Here is a 23662-nt window from a genome sequence, read left to right as displayed (position 1 = left end):
AAATCAGCATGCAGGCGACTGAATGGACGTGTTGTGGGTATCCAAGCGTTTTTTGTCTTAGGTTTTGGCACGATAGACATCTCTATACAGGTACGGCAAGATTTGATGTAATTTTCAATATCTTTGTTTAGCCCAAACCAATACACACTTCTTCGAGCCAATTGCTTAACTTTTGAAATCCCTGTATGATTTTTGTGCAATATTTTCAGAATAACGTTTTGCAAAACTTTCGGAATAATCACTCTATCTTGAAACAAGATACATCCATCAACTAATTCAAGATCCTGATAATGTGCCCGAATATCCTTGAAACATGTATCAATCCTATCTGGCCAACCGTTTGAGATAAATGTCTGCACTTGTTGCAAAAACTTATCCTTTCCTGTCTCTCGTGCTATCTGTCGATAGTCCATGGGAAAATCCGTTGAAAAATTTAAGTTTTTAATGTATTCTCGCTGCAATGACTGAGGAATTTCGTCCGATAGCGGGAATCTCGAACAAAAATCGGCATTCCCCATTTTTGTAGACGGTCGATAAACTATGTCGAAGTCATATATTGAAAGTTCCATAACATAGCGTTGTAATCTGGTAACATACATTGAATTACGACCTTCTTTACCAAAAATGCCAATGAGTGGCTTATGGTCAGTGTAAACTGTAAATTTCTGGCCATAGAGAAACTTATGAATTTTTTTATAGTGGTTACCACTGCTAAAGTTTCCAGATGTAATATGGGATACTTGCGTTGGGCATTATTAAGAGAAAATGATGCAAACGAAATTGGTTTCTCTATACCATTAACCACATGAGCGATAACACCACCGATACCATAACTGGAGGCATCAGAAACCACTACTACAGGTTTTCTTGGATCAAAAAATTCTAAGAGATTTTCATTCAAAAGGTAATTCTTGCATTCATCAAAGACTTTCTGACATTCGCTAGACCAATAAAACTGAACTTCCTTTTGCAGTAATCTGTAAAGACAACTCAAACGGGATGACAAATGGGGGATGAACTTTCCGTAAAAGTTCAAAAGTCCCAAAAATGCCTTTAATTCTGAAACGTTTCGTGGTGGTTTCGCTGCACGAATAGTTTCTACCTTTTGCGGACATGGCATTAATCCTTTATCTGAAATAATGTGTCCCAGGTAAGGCAATGATTTTACAAAAAAATTGCATTTTGTTAGATTCACTTTTATGTTAGCTTTAGAAAGACGGTCTAAAACCAAATAAAGATTTTTTTTACAGTCTTCATAGTCAATCCCGGCAATTAAAACGTCGTCTAAATAACAAAATACTAAAGGTAAACCATTCAAAATTTGATCCATAACCTTTTGAAAAATCGAAGCGCTGGATGATGCACCTTGTGGTAGTCTTGTATAAGTGTAGAGACCTTTAAGAGTATTGATTACCATAAATTTCTGCGATTTTTCTGATAACTTCAACTGAGTATATGCTCCAGCAAGGTCTAATGAACAGAAAACCTTAGCACCCGCCAAAGAAGCAAAAAGATCCTGAGCATTTGGCAAAGGATAAGTATTAGATACGATCATCTTGTTGATTGAAACCTTGCAATCAATTACCAAACGAATTCCTTGATCTTTTTTTACAATAACCACAACAGGCGAAGCCCACTCACTTGCCTCTATAGGCTTAATCACTCCATCTCTTTCTAAAAGTTCAAGATGTTCAATAACTTTTTGTCTGAGCCTCAAGGGAACTTGATAGGCTTTCTTGAAAACAGGTCTATCTTCCTTCAGAATTAAGTCTCCTTCAAACCCAACTATAGGATCAGAAAAGCTCTTTTTGAAAATGTGATTAAACTTACTCTTCACATTTTCCACTGTACTTTCAATCTCCCTCTCCGAGATCTGATTTATCCTCGCACAAGAAAATGGCGTACGCCATTCCGGGAAGAACAAATCGAGCCATTTTCTGCCAAAAAGTGGAGTAATTCTGCGCAATTTCTTATTATTTTTCAAAACCACCAATTCCATATTGTGCTCACTAATTCCATTTATGCTTACAGATACCAAAATGCTTCCTAAAACTTCCAATTTAGCTCCATCCACAACGGCAAGGCGATTGTTGTATGATTCCAGCATTATATGTCCAAATCGACTATTATATTCCTGTTCGTCAATAACGCTAACAGCAGAACCACAATCACCATGCGCATTTTCCTATTTTCGATAAAGACTTCTATGTAACAGGGCTCATTCAGATGCTTGGCAGAAGACAGTTTCATACAATTTTCTTCTGATTCGGACCCGCTGTCTTTAAGATCCTCTTTCAGACGTTTAAAATAATCAGTCCTGCTAGCAGTTTGAGCCGGAGAAACTTCAGTATCATCCACAAATTTGACATGCATCTTTTTTTTTCTTTTCAGTTCGTAGCAATATTTTTTTGTGTGCCCCTTCTTGTTGCAAAAATTGCAAAAGTATGATTTTCTTTGGCTGGAAAACGACCTACTACGACTACTACTCCTGCTTTCATCATGCCTATTTCTCCTTTCTCGGCTTCTGGGACGATGTGAACTGTAAACCTTCCGCTTGCTGCTGTCTACTTTCGCCACTACTGTTAGTCTATTATCGTTCATCATTCTTGTGCGTACGCCAGCAACTTCTCTGTTGACAATAATTTTTTCAGCTTTAGCCAAAGTGAATTCTTCCTCTTCAATCAGTCTTTGCTGAACCTGCTTGTCTAAAACGCCCATTACTAATTTATCTCTAATGGCAGTTTCCTTAAACGCACCAAATTCGCAGCTTTCTGCTTGTAATTTTACTTTAAGAATAAAATCTTCTGCTGTTTCAGATTCTCCCTGCATCATAATATAAAATTTGTATCTCTGAAACATATCTGTATCTGCCTTGTCAAACCGTCGCTTTAACGAATCAATAATGGCCTCATAAGTCAGAGTAGATAAATCTACACCTGGATGTAATAGCTTTAGCTCACTGAATGTTTCTCTTCCACACAGCGCAAGGAAATATGCAATTTTCTCCTCCACTGGTATTTTATTAATCTTAAAGATCCATTCGATTTGCTCAACATATTGCGCGAAACTGGTTGAACCAGGAATATACGCTTCAATGGAGCCTATTAGCGGCATTGTTAATCTTATTTTCTGTTGTTCAATCAAAGAGAATCAAATCGACCGACCAAAATCTGGCTCGGGCAGGCAAAAACACTCAGCAAAAGCAGCAAAAACCAGCAACAGCAGCAGATACCAGCAACCACAGGAGCACAAACAGCAACCATCAACAAATCGCTCAATCGACAAATTTTGCCCCAAACTCTGGTGACAAGATGAAACACTGCTACCAAATTTCACTTTCACTTTCACTTTCCACTTTTATCCTCGTCGCCACTTTAATTTTCTTTCAAATTATAAATCAGAACTTCAGAGTTTGGCTGTCATCTTCTAACTCACTCCGTTCCACTTTATTAGTCCTTTTAAGTGTTATATAAACAATACATTGGAATGATCGAGAACAGTTGTTTGTTTCTGTTATCAAGCCCGCTAGTGGGTTTGAACCAAGTGGTCGAATATAAAACTATGACAAAAGCCAAAAACATCAGCTAGTTTTTAATCAGCAGAACATCATCCTGATTCCACCGGAGAACCAGCAACCATCCAGAAGGAAGTGCCAAAAAGTGATACAGTTCACTTGTGATCGAGGTGGTTCTGTTAACGTGCTTGTGGAACAAATCCGTCCTTTCAATGGACATGAAAGTGTGCTAGTGTCCTTCCACAAGTGCATAAGCGAAACGCTCGCTCCCCCACCATCATCTGGCACGACCTTCAGGTAAGGCGCAAATTGAGACGCATATAGCGCGAGTAACTTGGCGCGATATAGCGCCTGTTTTTGTGGCTAATGGAAACAGATAGAACGGCGCAAATTGGCCAGATGACGCGAGATGGTGGAGCGCTCGTGAGACACGACTCGCGCGACGCTGTGGCTGAACCACAGTTTCTCGTGCTGGTCATGCCAGATGTGGTAGTTGTGTTGGTGAACAATCATATAGCGCCGTGGGTTTGACACTGTATGGCTGTACTGGTCGGGTGATTGTGCTAGTAAATAAATATTTCGCGCAACTCTGTGTTAATCAGTCATTGTATGCGAGTGGCATGTTATTTACACCAAACTGCGACTCAATATGCGCTCCACCACGCTACGTTTGTGGCACGTATGAGTCGTGTTGGTAGTCTCGCGTTCGCTTACGAGCGCTATACGCTTCTCAATTTGCGCCTAGCCTCACACCAATTAATCAAAATTATTTCACCGAAAATGTTACTGCTTTCAAGAACTAAGCATACTACTGCTCTCTGGACCTTCTTTCCACATGAATAATCGAAATAAGCCACGATATAATTGTCATCTGTTATCAAAAAACCAGTTGAATGATTTTATGGGAATTTTTACTAAAATTATCATGCAATCGTGAGTACTTTGAACATTGTTTTGTTTCTTCCATATACATTCCATATTGAATGCAAATAATTACGACACGATATTTTCCTTACCAATACCGATACACTTCGCCTACGGCTCCACCTCTATCTGTTCTCAATGGGTGCGAAGTAATATGAAAAAAATAGTTCTTGCCAAAATTGTTTACCCCAATCGTTTTTCAAGGAAAATTAAATGAAATTGCTGCTACTATGTACAGAACATGGAACTGGTGTATAATCTGGCAGACAGAGCGAAACTGTGTACGAATGTAAGAACTTTGTTTTTAAAGTAAACATCATATTTGACGTTTTCGTTGCGGTGACGAGTATGCGTCGTCGTGATGGGTCAATTTCCAAAGGTATAGAAATTTGGAGTATGAAAATGCTCACTATTCATAGATTATCGACCAAACTGAAGAAACATTCTTTTAGCCTGTGTTCGAAGCTGTCCAGATTTCTGATGTCGCGAGAAATAGACGTGAATGGTGTGAAACCAAAAGAATCCTCGGATGCACAAATAGATGACAATTTCGCGAATCAAAAATACGGCGATTATGTTAAATTTTTAGAGCTTGTAGGCAAAACGAAGGTAAGTGAAAAATGTATCTGATTGTGTTGAGCTCTTGAGAAATTTAAGTTTTGGTCATATTGCATAATTTTTGTGATTAAGAATAGAACGATACAATTTGAATGGGTAAAACATGATGTATCATGAGATTGCTGCCATACACGAACCAGACAGAAATTGATCTTTGCAAATACATTCTCCGAGTTGCATTCATATTTGATAGCATTTCAATCTATGTAGCCTATTGAAAATTATACGTAAAACATTTACAATATTCTAGATTCTAGTTCAGGAAATCATATTTTTCCTCATTATATACAGTAGCTTTTAATTGCTTCACTCACGACTTCTTCATTTCTTGTTTGACTATATGGATTTTAATATTTAGTGTGTTCTTTCCAGAATAGTTCAGCAAAAAAAAATTTTTTTACTATATTTAATAAATCAGATTTTTGTTCACAATGTTTTTCTGTTTCTTTTTATTTTTCTAATAGCACATCAAAAGGACTGGATGGGTGCTGCGAAATGTGTCCGAGTGCGAGACAATATCCGGCCATATGTATCGAATGGGAATGATGTCATTTTTACTCGATAGCAATCAAGCAATTGATCGAATACGAGTAATGGAACTAGGTGTGTTTATAAAAAAATACACATATACACAGTGTACATGATTATTTTCTCCATAGCGTTAGTTCATGACCTCGCTGAAAGCATTGTTGGGGACATTACACCTTATTGCGGTATTTCTCGGGAGGAAAAGCTATTGCGCGAGTTCGCGGCAATGTCGGAAATCGCCGAACTTCTTGGGCCAACAAAAGAAAAACTCCTGGAGCTATTTAATGTAAGTATTTTTCCTGACCGAATACAAAAAAAAAATGGACTCCCATCTGAAGAACCTGAATATCGGTCCACTCCAAGCGATGTGTTTACTTGAAGCTGAGCAATTTCAACTGCAATTTCAGCAATTTCAACAGTTTCAACAGCAATGCTGTAAAAGTGTCCCAAAGTTGAGCTGAGTTGTCGTTTATTCACAACTCATTTTTTGTTTTCACAACTGGCCATACTATTCGACATGGGTTGTGGATTTAATCACTGCAAAAAATGTTAGATCATGATTAGGGATGTTTGTGAAAATTACTGTGGGATTGTGTCACCAAACCTCGAAAGCAAACGACCGCCTATTAGTATAAGCTTGAACTTAAAAATATATATTCAATGCAGTTTTACAAATAACAATAATGATCGATTTGAACTTACGATTCCATCTCACTAATCCATCTCTTCCAAAACTCCGTGCTTGTTTCCTTCAGCTTCTACGGAGTACAACATATCCACTACCCTCGCTTTCTGCATGGGTTCCCGTTGAATTCCCAAGCGGTTCTCGCGTTCGTGAAAGTATTTACCATGGCCTCATTAATTGCCGATTTATCGTCCCGAAGCTGGCTCCTTGGAAGCATTTGCCATTGTCGGAATAGAACACTGCCCTCTACGATTAATAAATCTACGTACAACCATAACAAATTATTCCGTTCACAAACTATACACAACCTCAATGTGCACTGCGCAAACCGTTAAGCAGGTAAAAAGCGCTTCACCTGGATGCGCCCTGCCTTCATTGGCGGTAGAAGTCCGTAATGAGAGTTGTTATTGGATGACACTTCGGAAGAATCGCCGGATACTTTGCTCCGAATGGCACATACTGTACATCTCCCCAATACCACCGCGCATTCGGAGAACTCTGAAGAAAATGGGAAAATTTGCGAAAATTCAATTCTCATATGTTCTACAACATCACAGTGACAAGCGTTGTTAGTCCATTTGATGTTTGCGTTAACGAAATTGATCATTGTTCGAAAGAGGAAACGGATTTTAATGTGATAAAAATCACTCCTATATCTTCTTCTATTTATATAAATAAAAATGGATCGCTGAATGTGTTGATAAGTGCAAAACTCGAGAAAGGAATTGTCCGATTTAGGGTTGTCTTTATTCTATCCTATTTTCTGTATCAAACATTTATTACATGTAACGGAGAAACATGTTATTTGCATGTGGTTGAAAAATCTTGAGCGAGAATTGTGTCTGAGTGGAAGTGGCTTGCCGGCGAAGATCATTTGTATTTATTTCTTAATTCAACTGACAATTGTTGTCTCAGTGAATAAAAAACATAAGCTAATCTGTGTTGGGCAGCGGTACGAAATAAATCGAGAAGTCGTTTTCGGAAATTGTTGGCCGAAATATTAAAACCGAAGAGGTATTTCAGCATGATAACTATATTTTATCAATACAGGAATCATTGAACTATTCATCTATAAGGTCGTGTACACCAGAAGTCAAATAATGTGAAAGCCATGACTAAAACAAAATAGGGCTGATAAATTCCGGGAAAGTCTATAGCATTACTATGGAACTCGCTTTCGCGGATCATCCGCTCGTGGATAATCGAGGTTCCACTGTATTCTGTCATTGTAAGCGGTTGTAACCAAAGGATTGCTAAGATGGCCGTCTTTCTGTAGCCAGCATAGACACTCATGAGCATAGAAATCATAACCTGAAATTAAAAATGAAGTGCTCCACGCGATCCTGTAGCAGTGATTTTAATTGCAAATCGCCAAGAAAGCTTCCGGATAGGTATCAAACATCGCTGGTTAAAGGAAACTATCCAACGTAATCAAATATTAACATATATGACTCCAAACAGTAAACAATATGTGAGCCCCCTTAGCGCGAGCCCTGCTTTATGCTGCCTACGCTCAATTTGCATTGGTTGGGATAGGGTTGCCATAGCCCCGGTTGTAACAGGTTCATTTTTCTGCACTAATGTGTTTCGGTCACCGAGGGAAATCTGATGGAAACTACCAACCAGAGATGCCAAACTTCCTGATTTTTCAGGATTTCCCAGAATTTTTGGCACGCTCCTTGATATCCTGACAAACACTCAATTTTCCCTGATTTTTATAAAATGATCCTAATTTTTCACTTTTTGCTAAATCAGAAAAAGAAATCCATATAAATATACTGGGAGGTTCGCTGGTTGTGTATGAGAACTGTCATAATAGTCTACATTAAAAGCTTTCCGGTCCGCGCTTATATAATGCTTACTCTTTCTTTCTTTCATATACTCTATCTGTTCGCATTTTCGAAGGTACAGAAGTTTAGAAACAAAATAGGAACGGAAACGATGAAAGGAATATTAGCGACCAAAAATTATGTACAGTTGAATAAAAACGATACAGGTTTCATTACATTTTCGCAGCAAATATCATCCAAGTATAACAATCGATGTACAAGTATTTTAGAAGTAAGAACGTGTAAGCATCTTTTTTTTTATTTAACTGTAATTTTTATTAAAAAGTGTTTTATTTCTTGAAGAACATATATATTAAATTATTTTTAAAGCAAGAATGATCCGTGACACACCACAAATGAATTAGCAGGTTCACTACATATGTTTAAAATTTCCGTTCATGTGCATCAGTTGAAACATGGTTACGTAAATCGTTACGACTTGTGCGTTTCATCTACAAACGGGTCATTTGAAACAATCCGACTGACCCGGTCTTCACATGAAAAAAAATGATCTGGTTCAGGTGGTATTGGAGAGGAATTCTGTATTGTGAGCTTCTACCAGTCAACCATTCGATACATTCCCACAAATACTGCAAATGCAATTTGCGATCACTGTCACTCGCGAGAACTGCCAAACTCTCAAGCTGGTGTAAATCAAGGCGCTTGTATAAATGTATAACAGGTGAAGCAACATCATCACTTCAATGAGAAGGGTATTACGGTTTGTGGAGGAGGGGTTGTTTGTTTCGTTATTGCTAGGATACGCCATTTTTGCATTTTCACATGCGAGAGTAGTGGATGAACTGGATGAGAATGAAATTCTACAAAATCATCTCTTCTTTTTCACATAAATTCTCGAAAGTCGAACATAGTAGGCATCGTTCGAATAAGCGTCGTGGCAGTTTGTAGAGAGCCGCCAGCAGCTGCTTGTAAACAATACCGACAGCAATTCCAATATGGCTGAAAGTGCATTTCATATGATTGTTTCACCTGGTATATATAGAGGCTCCTTGGTGTAAATCAAGGCACTTCACATACTGTTAGGTGGGTCAAAATGTTAGAACCAAGGCGCCTCTATATATACCAGGTGAAACAATCATATGAAATATATATATGTGTTCGACGCCTAAGCAGGCCAGTGAAGCCACTTCATAGCGCCCATAGATTTTCAGGGTGTGCTACACTAAGTAAAAGTAATTATTGTAAATACATAGTAAGTATAAGATAAGCTTATCGCTTTTCTCTATTTTTCAGGAATACGAGGAGGGAAAAACAGCTGAGGCTAAATTCGTCAAGGATCTGGATCGCCTCGACATGATTATGCAGGCATTCGAGTATGAAAAACGAGATAATTGTCCTATGAAGCACCAAGAGTTTTTCGATTCGACGGAAGGCAAATTTTCTCATCCAATGGTGATCAAAATTGTGAAAGAAATTAACGTCCAAAGAGAAAATTTTGCCCAGAATAATGCTGAAAGTGGTGGCAGTTCTTGTGAAGTGGCCAGCGGCAACGGGAGCAGATGATTTTGACGTTGGAAAATTCTCCGCTTGCTGCAGTTTTGAGTGTTCCATTGAATTTGATCTCAATTTTAATAATTGCACATAGTATCAGTGATGATATGAGATATGACTAAACAAATACAAAATATTTCAAATACAGGATGATTTATTTATTAGTTAACAATAAATAATTTTACTAGATAATTATTTAGTTTAGATTTTCTCGTGGTGTTATATAATTGGATTATTAGACAAGAATATCGATAGCATACAATTATTGTTAGCTGCAACGAATCTAAAATAATAGACTAGTGTCGATAACACAATGGTGATCTTTTTTTCTGTTTCTAACTTGTATGAAAGTCTATAAACCACTATTATTTCAATTGAAAAATAAAATAGCTCAGCTGGAACATTTTTCCCTATCTTCTGCAATGGTTATGTCATCACTAGGAGAGAAAATTCCAACTCCAATTTATATATATATATATATATATATAAATCCCGTGTCACGATGTTCGCGGTTGAACTCCTCGGAAGCGGCACGAACGATTTTTATGAAAATATACACAAAAAACTTGGTAGGCATGAGAATATGTCGTAAACTATATATGATACCGCTATGGTACCGATTACTATATATTCAATACCGATTAGTGTTGCCCTGTGAAAAAATTTGAATATTTTTTTGGTATGTTTTTTTAATTTGGTTTAAAAAATACATATAATCGCAGATTTTTACCCTCTTTCCTCCATTTTCCTCACGATTTTAATATTTTGATATAAAAAATATCCAAATAATTTAACCGTCGTTCGTTTTTCAAACAGAACGAATTTATTTACGTTGTTAAATGATAGATGGCGCTACGTCCGCTTCATCGAATTTTCATTCACACAAGCGAAGCGCCTTCACACAGTCACGTAACCTCAATCAAATTCAGGCGCATCACCGGCGAGCTGAGAGCCTTTTTCAACAATTTATTGTGCTCATTCACAATAAATTGTTTAAATTTTTCAAATAACACATGTTCGGATTGTAAAATCACAATCACGCTATTGTCATCAATTCTGATAAAACACCAGCAGGAGAGCACGTGTGCAGATCCAATTCGCATGTTTTTGAAGACTTATCTGGAATAATGGTAGGCGGCTGCACAGCGACATGAAATTATGGGCCCTATTCCAGAAAACGAGACGAGCAATTCGTCTCGTCTCGTCTCGGTTTCAGTCTCTGTCGAGACGAGCAGAACATCCCATTCCAGTACACGAGTTTCATTGAAATGTTTTATTTGGTAGACTGGAGAGACTTCAGTCAGTTTTTCTCGGTATGATCAGTGATGTCAGATGAGAAGGCATGCTTTTGTTTTGAAAAAAAAACAACAAACAGTTTTAAAATTGATCAATCGATACTCTTTTCTCAGTGCCAAAATATTAAAAAAACATTAAAAAAAGGAAAAAAAGGAAGTTTCATATATCTTTTAGTTTCATTGATATTTTTCCTCGAGCATATGGGTTCAACACTCACGTTTTGTTATTATGGATTTATTGGGGGCAATGTTTGTTAACCTAATCAACGATTTATCGAGAAAAGTTTTAAATCTATATATATATGTATTTCCAATAAAGTAGTTGTTTTGAATTACTCATTTTCGTTCAATATGTGAAGACCATTTTCGTGCCTTTTTAATATATTCAAAACAATCATCTCGCATCCCTGGATATGAGTTCAATGTTTACATTTGGTTGTGTTGTTTGGAAGAGGCCCATTTGAAAATCTGTAAAATCTAGCAATTACTGAACTGAATTTGATGGTTGCAGTTAAATGCATACATTGCTTATGCAATACTAGTTTAGCTGTGAAACAATTTTTGAATATAAAGGCGGAGCAAAAGAATACCGATGCTTTCAATCAACAAGGTGAACAAACACATCAAACAAACTAGATGATTCGACTGATTCATCGACGAGCGCGGTCAAACGGTCGTCGAGCCAGACGAGCTACTCGTCTGTTTTTAGTCTTCATAGCTTCTGGAATATGAAAACAAACGAGACGAGCGCTCGTCTGCTCGTCTCGTTTTCTGGAATAGGGCCCTATGATTGGAAGAAGAAACAATTATCCGGATTTCTATGCCAAGAAACACGCCTTGAATGAATTTTGAGTAAGGGGCTGTCCACATACCACGTGGACAGAAAAAGCATGATTTTAGACACCCCCCTCCCCCTCCGTGGACAAGCGTGGACATTTCTTATACACTTCCCCCTGTTGTCCACGTGGACATTCCTCCGGTTTTGAGGAAAAAATCAAGAAATTTTATTTTTTCGCATAAATTTCATTTCAAGTTCGTTTCTATTTTCTATTCCATATGTTTATTGATAAAAATTATAGCCTTACCAATGGTAACGATTTGTCTTGAAATCTTCGATGTTTTTCAACATTGTCCGGGAGTTCATTATTTTCTTCCGAATTCAATTCACGTTATCTCCATATCCATTTTAAAATACCCTTTGTGAGCTTATTCTCGAGTATTTTTATTAAAGCTGGCTGGCTGTTTTCAAAATCAGACAATAAAATCAACCACTTTGTTTGAAAACAGAATTTTCTCGTCTAAACATCAATGACTTTCGCTTTTACAGGTTCGGTAGTGCCTGATGGCTATAATGAACCTAGTAAAAACAAAACATCTGCAATATCATCGTGATCGATGTTTCCGTTGACCTACAACCCTTAATTGTTAAATCATGCTGAATATTGTCCTTAAAAATTCATGCCGATTCTAAGGAAAAAACCAAAAGCATATTTTTGTAGGCATACATCTTTTCGATCATAGATGCACGGTTTTTTCCTGAATATTTCAGCATCCTTCATGCAACTTGAGAATTCCATCCTCTCTGAACTTATGCCATACAGTAAGTTAACAGTTAATAATCTGAAGATGCAATATCTGGTGTGTAAGGCGGGTGGAGTTTTAGAAGTGCCCTAGAAGCGTTCTGGATCGTTGATTTTCATACGTTCAGCTGCTAGCAGTACTTGTTGGAATTCATCGAAACTAGTTGCTTGGTAAAAGCTCATGATACAGATTTTCTTCCAGTCCTACCAGACCCAGCCATAACTTTCTTCAAGTGAAAACCTGCTTCGGGGTTCCATTCACTTGCTAAGATTTTTTTCAACTCAACATTCTTGTAAATGATTTGCCCTTCAAAATTCGCTACAAATATGTATTTTCGTCGCGTTTATGAAACGAATCGCAGATTGAGATAAGTCCCTTCAAGTGTTTTTCGGTAAAATAAACCCTTATTCCTGAATCCGGTCGGATTTGAAATTAGCACAATGTTGCGTTCTTTAAGAGGGTATTCTAGTCTAAAAATTTGAAAAAAAATCTTTTTTTTTTCTTCATATTTCTCTAATTCAAACATTTAAGAATATACCATAGAAGAGACTTTTTGAAAATCTCATTATTTACCAAGTTATAGCCATTTTAGTGATGCGATATCTTATCTGTTACGGCCATAACAATTAACTTCAAACGCGTTTTTCTCGAAATATGTTTTTCAAACTGGTTTACACGATATCTCAAGTTCTACTTATCCGATCTATGTTTATATTAATACAATCTGTTTGTATCTTTCTATCGCATGAACCTATAAAAAAATCATAATTTCGTAACTTTACTATTTTAAAAAAATCAAGAAACTCAGAAAAAAAGTTTTTTAACAGCATTTTTTTCCTTCAAATTTCCGCCATTTTATCAAAAAACACGTTTTTGACTTGTCCGAGGTTTACACGATAGTGGCATCTTTACTGATTCAGAATCTGTTTAAATTTCCGCCATTTTATCAAAAAACACGTTTTTGACTTGTCCGAGGTTTACACGATAGTGGCATCTTTACTGATTCAGAATATGTTCGATTTGTTTGTTTTAGAGAACCAGATGGTGGAATCTTGTACGCCATGGCACAACTTTTTTTTTTGAACCCCCTCACTCGATCAGCTTCTAATTATGGATATATATTTTTCCGTTCAATTTTTGTTTTATTGATATAACAAATAGTGATATAATGGATGGTAAAAATATTCTTTGTTTTACTTTTTCGAAGCTCGAACAAACGTCCGAAATTCGTGTCTCTATCCCCCTTAATTTGATCGAGTAAAATCCTATCGGATTGTACAAATAATGCAACCTTGAAATGCAGAATGCAAAAGTTTATTTCGTTCGGATTGCGATTTGTCAAATCCGATCGGGTTCCGTAATATCGGTTAATATGTAGTCCATGCATTGCCCCATTCCCTCTATTACCGGGTGGAATAAATTGGATCCTAGTTCATGTGCGTTACCTTCAGAATATACATTTCAGGAAAGAGGTTGTCATATGAAAAAAATATGGATGTTTGACCGAGCAGCACTCTCAGGCAGTTCAGTATTTTTATTGATGAATACTGAGCACTCAGGGCGGGCGTGAAGTTCGAAAAATAGTGTAAATACAAAACAGATTTCATTCAACTTTGACTTCTAACTTGAATGTTCTACTTTAAAAAATACTTAACGTTTCCACGTGGACAATATCAAAACCCCCTCCCCCCTCACCGTGGACAAGCGTGGACATTTTCGTAACCCCTACCCCCCCTAAAATAGTCCACGTGGTATGTGGACAGCCCCTAACAAGTTCTAGGAACATCATTACTTTCATGAAATTAAAGAAGACGAAACAAACAAGAGAGCGCGCTCGATGGATTTTTATGTGTGTCGGATGATTATTTGACGCGACATTGAATTGTATTGGTGTGGTTACATTGCTTCCCCCTAGCTTCTTTCGAATTCGTCAGCTTCTAGCGAACAAAGTTGTTTGTTTCTCTTCGTCTGTTATTATATATGTTAATCAAATTTTCGTAATATCGAGCATGTTGTTTGGTTATGTAAAAATGCAATTAATAAATTTAACTGGATGATATAGAAGTTCGAAAAAGTATACTCACGCATATCAGATCATGATAGCTTGAGTAGTCACGATATTAATATTATGTTCCCCATATATGTCTTCCTTAGAAGGCCGCTTCACTTCCTCGAATGCATTTTCCCATTCGCCTTTCCCTTTCCTATGCATAAGCAGAACTCCACGAACTTTCCAATGGATCTTTTTTTTCAAATATTTGCATAGATATAATACAAGAAACGCGATTGATGCAAGAACACCTAACTTTTCATTTAGTAGGTCCCAAAATTCACTATTGTATAAAGGATCAAAATTCTTCAATTCGATGCCCAGAAATATCAAACGAGCGGCAACAATGGCTGAGTTCAAAGAATTGTGTCTCTCACATGTGAAATCTGTGTTGTAAACTTGTAAAAATGTTTCAATGTTCCTATGTTTGCGTAAGCTATCATGTTCGCATTGATGATGATGAATTCTCGCGTAACTTTTGAAAAGGTCCAATGTAACATTTTCGCCAACTCGAGAAAAACGTAGTTGAAGACCCGAACATTATTTCGCGAATTGTCTTAAAAACTATCAATCTTTATCACTGTTTTCACCACTAGCTGTCAAGAATAACTTCGTAAAACCAATCGTAACTATTGTTCCGTGATTTGAGATTAAGGTTGAAGCCTCGGAGCGAAAAATGTTACATTGGACGTTTTGACTGCCCGTGTTTGCACATTGGACATATTACGTTGCACTATAAAAATTTGAAACTAACTAATAAACAACAATCCAAATATCAGCATTTCGTTCTAAAGACTGATTATTATTGTTATCACTCGTTGAATTGCACTGAAATCGATAACAACACCTGTAAAGGTGGCCGTACACTGTTTGCCCGGAGGTCAAATATTTGATATTTTTTGACAGATAAGGTTTGATTTGATATTTGTACAAACTATTTTGTTTGCCACTCTTCAATTTTCAACAGTAGTAAACAATATCAAACACCGAACATGGGAAAAATCAACTGAAATATTCAAGGTAACCTAACCATGTACCGACAGGTTCGAAGAACAGACTGAAAAAATATTCTAGGCATCCAATAATTGAATATTTGCTTGTCGTGTTTTGTGTAGAAAATATTTGATCAGTACACGTTGACCAAATTTTATCTGTCAAAAAGAGTCAAATATTTGGCTTCGGTCAAACAGTGTATGAGCACCCTAAGAAACAAATTCCAAAACGACCGAAGTACGACTGCGAGTTGTTTTGACTGCTTTGTTACTTCGGACGTTTCGGCCGTCGGAGGAAAGTGGCGTCCGAAGTAACAGCCGGGTGCTTAAAATTCGAATCTGTACATTGGATATTTTTTGTATCGGCGACAAAAAGATGAAGAAGATAGATACGTGAACGATTGTTTTTGTAATACATTCAATGATTGAAAACTAATAGCGTGCATCCATTAACTCGATTTGTTTACATTTGTTACATAGGACCTTTTCAAAAGTTACGCGAAAATTTTTGTTGCATTATTGTTGTTGTAAATTAGATTTGAAAAAAATATAAATGAGTAGTCTACAAAAGCTTGAGCCACGCGCGCTTTTCGATAGACATAGATAACTTGATTTTGAACACTGGCGAAAATCGTTATACAATAAAATGTTGAAGACCCTAGTCTTCAGTGGAAACCGGATTCGAATCAGGAATAGCCCAGATGGAATACTCGTAAACTATCGTATTAGCAGATGGTTATATCGAGTTTTTTCTATACCACGGCAGATCTCAGTGTAAGTATCTAGTGGAAACTTGAGGATATCGGGTTCGATTCCCGATCAGTCAAGGATCTTCCCGGGTTGGAAATTTGCTTGACATGTCTTTGGATTATATCTTTATTTTTCGGTTTCTGTCTTTTGTTCAATGTTCTTATGATAGCAATTTATGTCTGCAACAGAACTAGTTTTATTTTACATACTGGTTCCTGATGTGCTTCCTGCTCAAACCATTGTAGGGGTATGAGGTGGGACCATCTTCATCATCATCATCATCATCAATAATAATCGACACTCTGGGACTTGGCATACGAGGCAAAACGTATGGTTTAGGATGCCAATGAAAATAGTTATCTCGATTTTTCATATGGAACTTCGTGCGAAATGGTGATTTACACGATAAAATACAGAATGCAAAATATTAGCACAATCGAACTTCTTTCACTAGAGTCGCAGACGTTAAAATTTGAGTTTTTTATGAAAACCGAAAATTACCGGTAATCGGGATATAAAAAAAAAACCGTTTTTGGTGCCAAATGTCTTATAATTGCACAAAATGTCGGGATTTAATGTTATCTCGAAAAATTTTTGTTGACAAAAAAATTTTTTTTGGCGCTCGTCGTTTTTTGTCTGAAAAAAATTGATTTTGACAAAAAATATTTTTTGAGATAACTGTAAATCTCGATGTGTAATGAAATTTTGAGACATTTAGCATAAAAAAAAATTAAACCCCGATTTCTGGTGATTTTTCGGTTTTCAAGAAACTTAAATTTTAACGTCTGAGACTCTAGTAAATGAAGGCCGATTGAGCTAATATTTTGCATTGGGTATTTTATATTGTAAATTAATTCATTGGCACCCTAAGGCGACTCGCACACCAAAGCAATAAGCAACTAGCAAGCTGCAATACGTAATATGCAACAGGCAACATATTTTGTTGTGCTTCGCATACCAGAACAATGAAAACGCGTGACATTATGCGAACAATCTGCCTAATGAACGAAACTTGCCAAATTATGGGCGATAAGTTGCTCTTGAACCGACACGTTGTGTTTCTAGCGATATGCGTTGCTCTATAAAAGCGATTCAATATCGTATTGCGTCCGTGTGCGAGATCAACAAAAATTCAAAATTGCGAAATCCCCTATTTCTTTTACTCTCCCGTTAACACTAAACCTACTGATGTTTCATATATACCTATTCCTACCACAGCGGGTCGAGTGATCCTTTATAAATGGTTAGTGAACAATGACTCAATTTATATAATTTTGTTGAGAAACGTGGCATGTTTGCATAACAGATCACCAACACCATTAGTGTTGGGAAACCGCAATTTTGTTGCTTTTTTGCCTACAAGCGTAACCATGCAAATTTCCAATGAAATTATCTGTCCAGTTGAAGGATATTATCGACAAGAAGAGGGCCTAGGAGATTTTGCGGGTTAAAACATATTTTTTTCCATTTGGAAAACGCTTAGGTCTATTTATGCGGACAATCAATCGTTTCATTGAACATTTGTGCGCATAGCTAGACGTGATGACCAGGTTGCTCGGTCTGTAGCGTTAGTATTTACATTTCCGATAATAGTCAAAACGTCTCCGTCGGTGGTTTCAGTTGTTATCGGATAAAATCAAAATAGGTTTGGAAGAAATGTCTGGAAAAGGTGCTCTTGATTTGTTGCGAGTCTAGAATGGTACTTTTTCCTGAATACTCTGGGATAAATAAAATCAGTAAAACAGCAGGTTCGTGTTTTTTAAATTTATTGAATTTGTAAAGACAATCTGCAATGGTTGTAATATCACGATCAATCGCATAAAGATGGTGGAGTGATTACACCAACGGTACAGTAGTGCGGGGCAGAGGTGCGCATTGGAGCATAAAATTTCGACAACAGTGTATTTGTTTGATACATTATTACACAGCAGCTCACACATATAAACAAGATACATTTCATGAAAGTGGCAAAAAGTTATGAGGTAAAAAGAGTTTTGTGATGTTTTTATCTATTTTTTCAGTTTTGGAGATGATGATTAACTTACCTAAAATAACTGGAAAGTTCGAAACTACACTGTCAACGAAACCTTCATTCTATAGTAGCGTATCCGTTTTTGTGAAAAAGTTCAAGAGCTTTTTTGAAAAATTCGATTGGTTCAAAAATTGCTTGTGGCCAGAGTTTCGCTCTGAAAAAAATAAATAAAAATGTTTTCAAACAAAATTTTAATGAGGGCCACAAGAAGAAAACTGAAGAAATGCTTTCCATAAATGCTCAAATGGCCCGACAGAGGCTTCGGAAGGGAGTCTCGAAGCGGCGGTTCAGACAAGTATTTTCGAGTGAGTAGTCTGAAAATTTGGCGGACCACTGCAGGGTACTGGACAAAGCTTTCTATGGCATGACTTTCAAAGATTTACGTCATCTGGTGTTTGATTTTGAGGAAGCAAGCACGAATTCAATCAAGCTGCAGAACTGGCAGGAAGTGATTGGGATTCTCGCTTCATGAGGAACCATCTTCTGTCTCTTCGAACCCCACAACAGCGCTCCAAGGCAAAGCGTCGGAATCCTCAGAACCGAATCCAAGATGAGGAAGAAAAATAAACAATTGCTTCAAAATTAATTTCGAATGAAAAATGTTTTTATATTCACCATTCAATACAATAACGGTTATGTTTCGTTTATGTTTATGTTTTCACAATTTAACAACCCTCGTATTATAGCGATTCCTTTCTTATTTATATTAAAGAGGGTTTAAAATTCGCAGTTTATTCGACGCAACAATGATAGATAAAGGAATCTCAAGACAAACAAGGCGGAATGCTACCGACCCTTTTACCCCATCTACAGACTAAGCGGTAAACAAGCGAATTGAATAAAATAAATCCGAAGTCCTGCATCAACAATGCGATCTTGTCTTCAGCACCCTCTTTTTTTAGAACCCTTTATAGCTCAATAGTCAAAAATACTTCTTCCCTTTTATATTGAATTCTAATAAAATCATTTTTCAACTCGCTGTGTGACTTGTAGCGCTGTCCTGTTGAAACCACATATTGTCCATGTCCATATCGTCCAATTCGGGCCAAAAATATTCGGTTATCATTGAGCGTTAGCGATTCCCACTCACAATAACGTGCCGGTCTTGATCATCACTTGAAGTATGGCCTAATGACACCGCCGGACCATGAACCGCACCAAACCGTAATTTTTCCGGGATGCAATGGTGGCTCATGGAGTACGTGTGTATTGCTGCCTGACTAATAACGCAAAATTCGCCACAACGACGTCACAGAGATGCCCAACGCTTGAGAACGACGTGTGGGAGACTGATTTGGGTCTTTCTTATTGATGCGCTAGCGACAGCAATATTCTCGACACTACGGGTACTTCTTTGCTTCACTGGCACGGGAACATTTTGTACTGTGCCTGTGGATTCAAATTTTTCTACTAGACGCTCAATTGTTGATCTGGCAGGACGAGCATAAATTGGACGTAAAGCTCTTAAAGATGAGGCCATTGACTCCGAGTTTCGGTAGTAAATTTTAATAATCTCGACTCGTGGTTGGATCGTATATCGTACTATGAAATGGCAAACCTTACTGAAGAGAAATATCAAGAGAGCGGGAAAAAATATGGCGTCGTTTGCTGTCCCTATTTTTGGAACTTTTGTAGCGTTCCTATTGAAATATTCTTAATTACACCAATAATGGATGGTTCCATTGTTTAGCCACCGTAAAATCAAACATCGATACATCGATACATGATACATGAGTGAGAGAAACAAATTCAGTCTGGGTGGAGTCACTTCAATATTCAGTGAAAATCATTTGACGGTGAAGAATGAAATAAGCACGGAGCGTCTTAAGGGAGATAGTAATGAAAACGCCAGAATGACTGTTGATTCATGTTGACAGAGAAACTGTTTGAAGAAGTAAAGACTTATTTCCAATTGAATGCAAAGGCCGATGGCTTCATAGTCCCCTGACTAACCTCAGTTGAATATGACTTTGCTGAGCCATGATATGTTTGAAAGGCCACTAACTAATCTCTGGTGAGAAGTAACCATAATTTAAGGGTTTTCAAATAAATCATAGTACAACAGGTGCAATTGACTGATTTGGGTCATTTCGAATAGATTCACTCGCGACTGCGATATTTTCGTTGTTTCGTGCAAAAACAATATCGTTGAAAATATCTATTACGTAATCGTCCTGATTCGGATCTTGTCCACCAATTGCAATGTTGAATGTTGAATTACAAAAACCAGCTCTGCAATGTTGGAAAAACATTACAGTTATTATTTTACATTCAAAATATCAACAAATCAATATTATACATAATCAATCATAATGATCGTTTTGAGACAGTGGCCTCCATTACCATTTTATGGGATTGCAACTCTCTGTTAGTCTAATCCTTAAAATAGAAACGAAAAATTTCTATTCATTTAGGACAATCGAAATTAGACCTTTCGCCATGTTTCAATCGGTCTAAGGGAGCTACATTTTTAGTTCTCAATTACATCCCATAGCGCATCCAAATAAACAAAAATACGTCCTCTGGATACGTCAGGATTTCGTTCTAAAATGCTACCAAGTGGGTAAATTGCTGTTTGTTTATCTTTTCTTTCTTAAAAATCAAGACAAAATTCAAAAAGCAAAATAAATCCGAAAATAAACTTACTCCATTCCGCGTTACTAGCTTTCACCATCTAGAACACAAGTGACAAATATACTTGTTTTTTCCCGTGACGTGACAGTATCATGATATTCATAATAACACCGGATTCTAATTCTTCCGGATTCTACACACACAGTGGCAGTCGTAATAACGTAGTATACAATTCACTTCGTTTTCACCGTGAAGTGACGTTCGTGTTCAGGTCCATCGTCATTAAAATTTGTTAGGTGGTCTTTGCTGATATTGAAATCGATGTATACTGAAAAACAAATCTACAAACAGTTTTTCGATGATCGAAAAAATCGAAAGCAGAAAATTTGATATTCTCGATTTTTTCGAGTACAAAAGATCGATCCAAAAAATCCAAAATCGGAATGGAAAAGATCGAATCGATTGGATCACACAATCCTAGTATAACCACTTATTATGTAATGACCAAACTTCCAAACTTCTTCTCCTAAATTTACGACCACTAATTTGACAATCTTGAAAGGGATTCAAAAATTTGTCAGGTGGTTTTAGATGATATTAAAATCAACGTCACGAATTTTTTTTACAATCAACAAGATCGGAAAAACCGAAAAGAAAAAATAGATTTTCGCAATTTTTCGGAGTACAAAGAATCGATCCGAAAAATCGAAAATCGAAGAGGAAAAAGTCGATCTTCCAAGATTCCATCAAATATTGCCCAATCCTAGTTCGTTCACACGAAGACACAAAACTACCAAGTCGCTAATGGATGACCCTTTACATTACTGGAATATTGAACATAAGGTGGTTCTATAGTTATGAAACGATGTATTGCGACTGGGAGACTATTTTGAAACAACTAGTTATTTTTCCAAATATCATGATGTCTAAAAACATAATTATTTGCAATATCTTCAACCTGCTACGCGTAGTGATGACTAAAGATTGCGATGATAAATTTGCACGCCAGTTTTGCTTGCAGCGCTTTACAGAAACCAGACAAGAGCAATTGCTACTGATGTTATCAGCTGTTGTGAGAAAAAAAAAAACAAAAAGTTAATTTGCATATCACTGCGCCACATATATGCAAATGATTATCGTTCCACATTTCATTTAATAATACATTTAAGTGAGTTAATTAAAATAAATGTTTACGTCAGAGTATGGCAGTCAATTTTAGTAACCGCACCGTTGACCATTTTTGTCGTGAATGTGAAAAGTGGTTGTAGAGCATGATTTTTAAATAAATTACCTCTCATTTCCCGACAGTCATGCTGTTCATACATAGGCCTGTATTTATGGTGCTCACCAGAGGTGAATGCTTGATATTTATTACTTGGATCGACCCACTTTTATCAGATGACGGGATCAGTTTTCGAGAATATTCTCGATGCTTCCGCTCTCAGGAGCGAACATGAGGGCAGTGTTGATGCAGGTTGATCAATATTTCATTGTTCCATCATCCGGGTAACCTGTCATTATTTACAAACCGAATGGGCCGTTCTGAAATTGCACTCCTCCGAACTCACCTCCCATATTATAATGGTAAAGTGAAGGATCCGTACTCAATTGCTAGCCGCGAGGTGGCAAAAAGGATAAAATTAATTGGATCAGATATATTCGTTGTCAGAACCTATCGGTGAAATGGTTCGAAAATTTCATACGTGTTTCGATAAATTTTGCTCGAATGAAATTTATCGTCGCTGAAAAAGTTGATCGGCTAGTAGTTTTTTTTATAGAGAAGATGGATAGCTTCGAACGTATTGCGTATGGTCGCGCTTTGATCGGGGAGATAAATCAATCATTGGGTGATTGACAAACACACAACAGATATTCAATGAGTGACGATGAAGTTGTGTTGCACCATACAGAATTATAGTCATGTGTCGTGTTGATTCCTATCTTCATCAATTGTTGGGTTCAAAAAACTAAATATTATAAAACCGAGGCAACTGAAATTTGCACTTGCGTGAAAATAATTATAGTAAACAATTTGTTCGAGAAAAACCGAGCAGTTTATCATGGTTGGATAAAGCCTACAATATGGCCACAGAAAACACACCACCATCATCATGAGGGCCATCAACCAAACCACCAGGGCTGTTGAAATGCTAATTAAAATACTTACCACAATGATTACAGTGCAGTTGTTCTCCTGCACACGGCATCGGGAAGCCAATGTATGATCCTAGTGTACAATCATGATACCTTGGTAATATCACCATTATCGAAATCACCTTGTTCACTGTATTATTCTTCTTCTGAATGCAACATTACCATTAGCCGCCTCTGGCCGACTTGTTTTCCATCCTATATTACAACCGTGTTTTTGGTGTTTCGTTATATATGCTTGTGGTATTTGGCGGTGCATTTTATGTCAATGAGGTGGTAGAGCCTCTCCGAGGTCAAACATGGTCAAGTTAACATGCGTTTGCACACAGGCGGTGTGTGTCAGCCGGAACAGCTTTAGAAAGGCCTGTGCTTCGTGATAAATCAACTTTTATCAGAAACTATTTTCTTCAAAACTTACTTACGTGGTCAACCAATCCTCACCCTGTAATTATATTTCAGGAGCATTGCAGTTGTAAAACATTTAGGATTTAACGATTAAACATTCATTCGACAAATTGTGTTGGAGGTTGAAGTTCGATTTTACGTTCTTATTTATACTGAGTACAGCGTAAAATCGGTGGGAGAGATTGGTCCGACTTACCCCACCTTTATTTATTATAACATATT

At 37.1% G+C, this 23662-nt stretch overlaps 1 protein-coding gene and 1 long non-coding RNA gene across 4 annotated transcripts in view; one reads left to right on the top strand and one right to left on the bottom strand.

Moving 5' to 3' along the window:
- The first annotated feature begins 4660 nt into the window (after nt 1–4660).
- LOC129774957 (5'-deoxynucleotidase HDDC2) lies at nt 4661–10025 on the top strand. Of its 2 annotated transcripts, XM_055779075.1 has the most exons (5): nt 4661–4817; nt 4891–5047; nt 5521–5659; nt 5716–5870; nt 9353–10025. In XM_055779075.1, the coding sequence occupies exons 2-5, from the start codon at nt 4919–4921 to the stop codon at nt 9620–9622; spliced, it is 693 nt and encodes a 230-aa protein (XP_055635050.1). In that variant the 5' UTR covers nt 4661–4817; nt 4891–4918; the 3' UTR covers nt 9623–10025. The 2 variants fall into 2 exon arrangements, with proteins under 2 accessions (XP_055635050.1, XP_055635049.1); XM_055779074.1 differs by lacking the exon at nt 4661–4817 and having other exon boundaries at nt 4839–5047.
- Nucleotides 5540–23662, bottom strand: part of LOC129774958 (uncharacterized) — a 70438-nt gene continuing 52315 nt past the window's right edge. The window contains exons 2-3 of one of the 2 annotated variants that reach the window (XR_008742821.1): nt 6578–6767; nt 5540–6530 (exon numbers count right to left, since the gene is read on the bottom strand). This is a non-coding gene — a long non-coding RNA (uncharacterized LOC129774958). The remainder of the gene's footprint in view (nt 6531–6577; nt 6768–23662) is intronic. The other variant, XR_008742820.1, reaches the window with a different exon arrangement.

This window comes from Toxorhynchites rutilus, chromosome 3 (genome assembly GCF_029784135.1).
Source record: "Toxorhynchites rutilus septentrionalis strain SRP chromosome 3, ASM2978413v1, whole genome shotgun sequence".
NCBI lineage: Eukaryota > Metazoa > Arthropoda > Insecta > Diptera > Culicidae > Toxorhynchites > Toxorhynchites rutilus.
This window is presented reverse-complemented; position numbering and strand designations above follow the sequence as displayed.

Bases quoted from the DNA above. Each gene is read 5' to 3' on its own strand.
- LOC129774957 (XM_055779074.1), top strand. From the start codon at position 4,841: ATGCTCACTATTCATAGATTATCGACCAAACTGAAGAAACATTCTTTT. The intron at 5,048-5,520 runs GTAAGTGAAAAA...TTTTTCTAATAG, and splicing joins AGCTTGTAGGCAAAACGAAG to CACATCAAAAGGACTGGATG. The intron at 5,871-9,352 runs GTAAGTATTTTT...TCTATTTTTCAG, and splicing joins AACTCCTGGAGCTATTTAAT to GAATACGAGGAGGGAAAAAC.